Source organism: Pteropus vampyrus, unplaced genomic scaffold, assembly GCF_000151845.1.
Source record: "Pteropus vampyrus isolate Shadow unplaced genomic scaffold, Pvam_2.0 Scaffold49, whole genome shotgun sequence".
In the NCBI taxonomy this organism is placed as follows: domain Eukaryota; kingdom Metazoa; phylum Chordata; class Mammalia; order Chiroptera; family Pteropodidae; genus Pteropus; species Pteropus vampyrus.
In genome coordinates this window covers 1114645-1121307 of record NW_011888830.1, presented here as the reverse complement: position 1 = coordinate 1121307, position 6663 = coordinate 1114645, and the positions used below count along the sequence as shown (strand labels likewise).

The 6663-nt window shown below is 49.3% G+C and overlaps 1 protein-coding gene across 1 annotated transcript in view; it reads right to left on the bottom strand.

Annotated features, from left to right (window-relative positions):
• The window catches only part of FRMD4A (FERM domain containing 4A), a 187828-nt gene that overhangs the window by 109916 nt on the left and 71249 nt on the right, over window positions 1-6663 (bottom strand). The window contains exons 5-6 of the mRNA XM_023530357.1: window positions 1006-1062; window positions 12-34 (exon numbers count right to left, since the gene is read on the bottom strand). Of these exons, the coding sequence (XP_023386125.1) occupies window positions 12-34; window positions 1006-1062 (80 nt within the window). The remainder of the gene's footprint in view (window positions 1-11; window positions 35-1005; window positions 1063-6663) is intronic.

Here is a 6663-nt window from a genome sequence, read left to right as displayed (position 1 = left end):
TGTAAACTCACCTAGAAAAATCTCCCTTTGCCTCCTGCAGAAGAAAAAAATGCAGCATCAGTGCAACATTCCAGTCCAGTGTTACAGACCCTGAAATACATTCTACAGTCCTCACAGCGCCCCGCAAATAAGCCCAGCTTACGACCGCTGTGGTCTGATCAGCGATGGGAATGTAATTAAGAAGAGATGCATGTGTTTGCCACTTAAACGTGAAATGCTAAATTAGACTTTAACAAGTTCTACCCAAAGGAAGTGAGTTATCGTGACAAAGTGCAAGATGCCACCTGTAGGACCTGGTCTAACTTTTTCTAGTCCGTAGATGATGAATCTGAATGTGCGTCTGGGTAGAACGGTCTATATCTTGTGTTACTTGTTGTTCTGTCTTGTACTGTGGACTATGTCCCCATCGTTCTGAAGACTCTTGGCGGCAGGGACCTGGAACCTCTGGTGAATCTAGCCTAATGCCCTGAACGCAGTTGGTGGCCAATCAATCTTTGTCAAAGGGAGAGATGAATGACGTCATTTCTATTTCTCCCGCCGTTGTTGCTAATAGTCAGTAATACCTCTTTTTTTTTTTTTTTTGCATAAAGCTAAAAGTCTTTTCCTTATCTTCCCAGGGGGTGTGAAGTGATTCTCTTGGCAATTACTTCTTGCTATTTACTTGGCTTTCTCCAGAGTGGGGGAGAGCGCCAAACCTGAAGAAAATGGGGTCACGGAATGATCTCAGTTTCCCCGAGGCTCAGGTTATTTGAATTTGCACAGAGAGGCACCGTCTTAAAATTTTGGAATACCAGAAGCTCCTATTTACTGCCACAGTGTGTTGTCCCTACTCGCTCTTTCCCGATCGTGGCTAAAAACAATTAAGGAGACCCCGGGCCTGTGGACGTGGCCGCTGACCGTGCATGTGGACGTGGCCGCTGACCGGGCCTGTGGACGTGGCCACTGACCATGCATGCAAAGTCTTACTCCTCTTCTTCCGCGTATGGTCAGGAGAGGAGAACTTACCTGTAAAATGTAGGAGGCCAATTCGAACACTACTTCGCTGTCGACATCTATCAGCTCCTGCAAGGGAGACCGACAAGGAAGTTGGGGTTGGCGTTTTAACAGCAACTGCTTTCTGAGGTCTCCCCCCGAAAAGAGGCCTGGCCTTCCTTTCCTAGGGAGTCCCCAGAATCTCAGACGCTGACAGACGCTCTCTGGTCCCCCGGGCAACGTCTCTGAATCACCTGGCCCTAAGGGTTCCCTGACACGCTTTTCACAGCTCTTGGCCGGAATGGACCCAGGGGCCCTGAGCCTACGTGGTCGTCTCGAAGGCCTCATCTTTCAACCTTCACGAGAAATGAAGGCATGGGTCAGTCCAGGCTTTGTACAAATCTGTTCATCTGAATCATCCATGGAGTCAGGTTACTTGATAACCAACTGCATTTTCTTCGTAAACGCTCACTTCAGAACCAGGAGGAGGAAGGCTTTATTGAAGGACATGTTATCATAGGATTGTCAGTCTGTAAATTAAAACTAAATAGCGCCAAAGATACAGTTCTCGGTTGTCACATTTCTCTCATGCATGCACTTAGCTCAATGTCGCTGTTGCCTGCCGTGGTGTCGGAGCAGACACGGCCCACGTCTATCAGTGCAGGAGGTTCTACTGGTCAGCACTATTACACAGTCGAAGCTTAGGAATGCTTCCGGCCCATTGGTTCTTCCCCCAGACATTTAATCATGATCTGTGAACATGGTCTTCGAAGGACATAAACCTTTTGAAAGAAACTAATATACATGTTTTCCCAATATGTATGTGGTTCTTATCTCCCTTCTAAGTAGCTTTATGGAGGTATAATTGATATATACAAAAAAACGGACATGTTGATATATACGATCTGATGAGTTTGGACATATGCAAACACCTGTGTACCATCACCACATTCAAAGTAATAAACATATCCACCACCTCCAGAAGTGCCCTGGTGTCCCTCTGGGTACATGTGTGTATGTGTGTGTGTGTGTGTGTGTGCGCGCGCACACACACGCCTGCATGTGAGTGGTAAAAACCCTTACCATGAGATCTACTCTCCTAACTCATTTACGTGCACGACTCTGTATTGCTACGTATAGTTCAGATCAAAGGGCAACTCGGAGCCCATCGGCACGAAAGAGCAATAACCAAACGAACCGACAGCAGGCTTCTGTCATCAAGCGTTTAATAAGAACGTCCACCTTCTGTTTTCCTTCCCACATCACTAGATCCTGCAGCAAGTGACAGGAGCATAGAAAGTGAGAGGTTGGACAGACCTAGGTGCAGCCAGCCCGGACCCTGCTCACACCGAGGTGAGAAACGCAAGACTGTACGGGACTTGCCCAAAGTCACGAGGCTTTTGAGGCCGCGATGGGGCTGGACACGACCCCCAAACCTCTTGCCCAGCATGTGGCCTCCCGAGTGTGTGCATTCCTCCAAATCAGTCGGGCCTCGGCCTTGGCCCATGCATCTCAGAACCACAGCTGTCATCGAAGGTGGCTAAAACAGGAATTACTTTCCACTGGAATTACACACCGAACCCTGAGTCATGGATTTTGATTTTTCTTTGTGGTCCAGAACTGGCTGGCCCCTGAAATTCGAAACAGTGCACTGAAGCAAGACTGTATCTTTCAAGGGAAAGACATCATTCTGGTTCTTTGGGGCTTAGGATTTGCAATGTTTGCTATTGAACCCCCTTAGAAGTGTGGGCTTCTAAGAGAAGAATGGGGGACCATAATTCTTTATGCTTAACCAGCTACAGGAGCTTTATGGCCGCTGCAGTAGACACAGACTGCCAGAGCTGGGAGGTGCAGGAATGCCTAGCCGTGCATTTCGGGGATGACCAGGTCCCACCAGGATGCAAATCATTTCACAGTGCACATTGAGCAGAAAATCCGTCCAGGGTTTCCACGATGGACCGTTTCTCACCTCAGTACATTCCTTGCCATCCCCATCGGCATCCCGCGGTGACTCCTGCGTACTTGACAGAGCCTCGGCTTAGTGCTCTGGGATGTGTGTTCTGTCAAACATTTACAGCTGTGCTGCAGCCAGAGGTCAGCGGTGGCTAATATTTAATATCCGAGGAGCGGCTTGGCTAACGTGCAACTCCAAACCGACCTTCAGAAAACAACCCTTGTGTGAACACAGCTCTGAGTCCATTATTTGACTCGTCTGCTGATGAGAACGTGGACACTGTGGGGAGAGGCAGGGTGGGGGAGGCGGAGGGAGGTCTTGGAAATGTGATCTTCCTTTACACAACCCATTGTGCAGTCCCCAGAGACTGCTGGACACTAACCTGCAGTGAACACTAATTATAATGTACTATTTTTCAGAGTAAAGCTATTGAAAATGCACCATTAAATGTCCGACCTGATTCGCCCAAGCTCTCTCTCACCGTATCTGTCCTCGGGGGGAGTGGGAACCAGCCTCTCGCTGGGGTGTTTTCACCAACTCTGACTCTGACCGTTTCCCAGTGAAGATACTGAACAGTGAGAGGCGAAATGTGGCCCATTAGAGGGAGAAGGATAAAGGAAGGAAGTGGCCCAGACATCCACACACTTGCAAAGTCCGATGGAAAAAGGAGCTGCATTCTGATTTCTCGCCTTGTCTCCTTCGTCTTGGCCGCGTTCAAGAATCATCTCACTGTCTGTCCTCCGAGGGGTCAGGACAGAGACCTACATGGGGAGCGTAGGGACCAGTTTAGGATGACGGGAAGGCGTGTTTCCGGTTGGGAAGAAAATACTTGCCTACCCTGCAGTCTCTGCCAGATTCCTTGATGTCTTCTGTTCCTAATACCTTTCCCCGTCACACCTGGCCCTCCCAGCTGATTGTACCTTTGAAAATTCACCGCGATGGCACAGAGCTGTCGACAGACGTTCTGCCCACGCCACATACTTCCCATCGCACTTCAAACCCTGACAGCTGAGTTCCCGGGGAGAGGCGTGAATAGATGTTTCCGGAGATCCTCCTCCAGGCACCTGCTGCCATAGAACATCTAAAAGACGACTCTACCTCCCTCTCACCTGACCCCTCTGTCAACCAGAGGTAGCTTCTTTCGTGTGTTTCTGCTCACGCTGAGAAAATAAGCTGAATGGGACCAGATGGTGTGTGTGTAAAACACCCACACTTTCCAGGGGCGCTGGGTTTTCCCTTGACTAAGTACAAAATGGGAAAGAAGATGGGGGAGCAGGGGAAGACCCTTCTGGGAAGGCCCGCAGGCATTTCTCACGTGGCACCAGCCAGGCGCTGCTGGTGTGACATTTCTCTGTGCCCCCAATGCTCTCCGAGCCATTCGGGATGGGGTGCCTGCAGAGCTGTTTGCTGAGCTAGAATCTTGCCTGGGAATCTAGGGGGTCTGCTGGGCATGCAATAATTTTATCTTCAGACTCGCCGGTCAGTGGGGGAATGGTGGGAGACGAGAATGTGATGTCTGGTAGGGATCGTGGCCATTTGGTGTGTATTTGGGGGCATCTGTTTCACGTACCACTGGATAATGTGAGCTGCTTCCTTTGATCTTTTGAAAAATGGTAGAGGAAGACAAAATGTGCCCGTCTGCAGGTGTGTGCATGTGCGTTCAGAGCGGGGCTAGGGAAGATGGCCCCAGCTCCTCCCCCTCAGCGTGGTTTTACCCCAGGTGATTAAGTAGCTGAGGAAGAGGCCTGAGGTCATTCATCAGCAGCTTATATAATGGCTGATGATATTCTCAGAAAGATTTCCTTCTGAGGGTCTCCAAGTGTTCCAAACGGAGCCCCACGGGAATGCCAAGTGCCAGGTGTGGTGGACTTTCTCCAAGAGCCCCAAGGCCTGCAGAATCTCGCCACCATCCCCTGCCTCTGAGGGAAGCGGTGGGGGCCTTACCACTCAACAGAGAATCGTAATGCAAAGCATCCCTCTGTGGCCAGGAACCACAGAAATTCCAAATGTCACTTAAGATTAACGAGAAAACTGGAACAGAAAATGGGACTGAAGGGCCACGTGGTCAGTGGAGAAGATGCCGGTGAGAATGGCCTTTGCAGAGTCCACTCAGAACGGCGGGCAGGGCTGGCCCGACGGCTGCCCTAATGCCTTGTCGCCAACTGTGGCCGCTTTTCTTCTTACTCTGAAACGTCTAAAGATGATAGTTCCTTAGTTCCTCGCTGTCCTCCTTAAGACCATTTCCACTCTCACCTGAGAGTTCCCGGGGCTACGTCCAGCCCCGCAAAACCCCCCAACAGCTCCGGCACACTGAACGAGTCACCTGATTTCCCTGAGTTCCGTCTTCCTCAGAATGCGGATGATTTCTCTTTCAATTATTTTACTGAGTTCGGTGAAGCATAAATGCAGACCCTAGACACACTACAAAGATCACGTCTGTATTATTTACTGTCGCTCACTGGTGTTTATAGACAATCTGAACTCCAGTTCTGCCCCTGTTCTTCAGTATTTTTTGGCATATATAGGAATCTTCAGGAAGATATGTATTTTTAAAGAGGCGGGCAGCATCGTGCGTGTGTGTATCGGCCCCTGTGCATATCACCCCAGCGGGTCCCGACGCCCACGTTTTGCCTCCCGGTGGCTGTGTAACTGCCCCGCCTTATTGCACAACTCGTCATGACTGCACGAAGTCGCCCCCAGGCAAACAGAGGCCGTGGTGTGTGATCAGGCTGATGCGATCTCGCACAATTGCTCTTTTTAGCCCTTTGCCAGTTTTTCATCAGTCGAGTCACTTCATGTTTGCCTAATGATCCACTGTGGTGCACTGCTGGGCCACCCCTCTCTCTCTGTGGCACGGGGATGGCCCCTGCTGTCAGCATGCAGCCTGTGTCACGACCCCAGGCAATCCTTTAGAGGTCATGGGCACAGTCCACGTGAGTTTGTTTCTACAGTGGAAAACAAAAGCCCCTCTCTGTCCTTCTATCCTTCCATTCTCTGACACTACACCTGCAATAATCAAACTAAGAGCTAAGGACGGCGATTCTGAAATTCCGAGACTAATATTTCGGTTGCTTCCTTTGTCCTGTGGGACTTGACTCTGGGCTCTGTTTCTCTCATCTTCAGAGATGACATCATGTTGCTCGTTAGCAAGGCCCTTTGAAGATTTTGGATAAAGACTGCTTATTTCAATTCCAACAAGAGTGATAGTATTTTAGACCGAAGAGACAAACGTGGCCCACGGCTGATTATTTAAGCTCCAATAAGACCAACGTGGACATCTCAGAAAAGAAGGCTGGACAAGATCCCTAGGCACGTATAAGACAGGAATTTGAAGCTCTTTCTTTTCTGACATGATCAGCTCTCAGTGGGTACATGGAGGCACCAAACTTGGTAATTTCCTAGGAAACACATGAATCCTCGCTCCTTGAGATTGGAACGTCATGAGTTAAAAAGAATTTACTGAACACTGACTACGCGCCTGATTCAGTGATAGCTTATGGAAGGTGATCGTGAAAATTCACTCAGAGAAATGCTCGCGCCAACTTCCAGCCCAAAGAGGCACATTTCAGTCTATCTTCAGATGGTGTCCACAGGTCCTGCTTCTTTGGTTATCATCCTTGGATGAGGTAAGTGTTGAGATCAAGTACAATTTGAATGTGACAGATAAGAGTGGATGGCCAAACTCTTCAGGTCTGGGCAAAGCTATACTGGTTTGAACATGAGATTCATAATTGAGC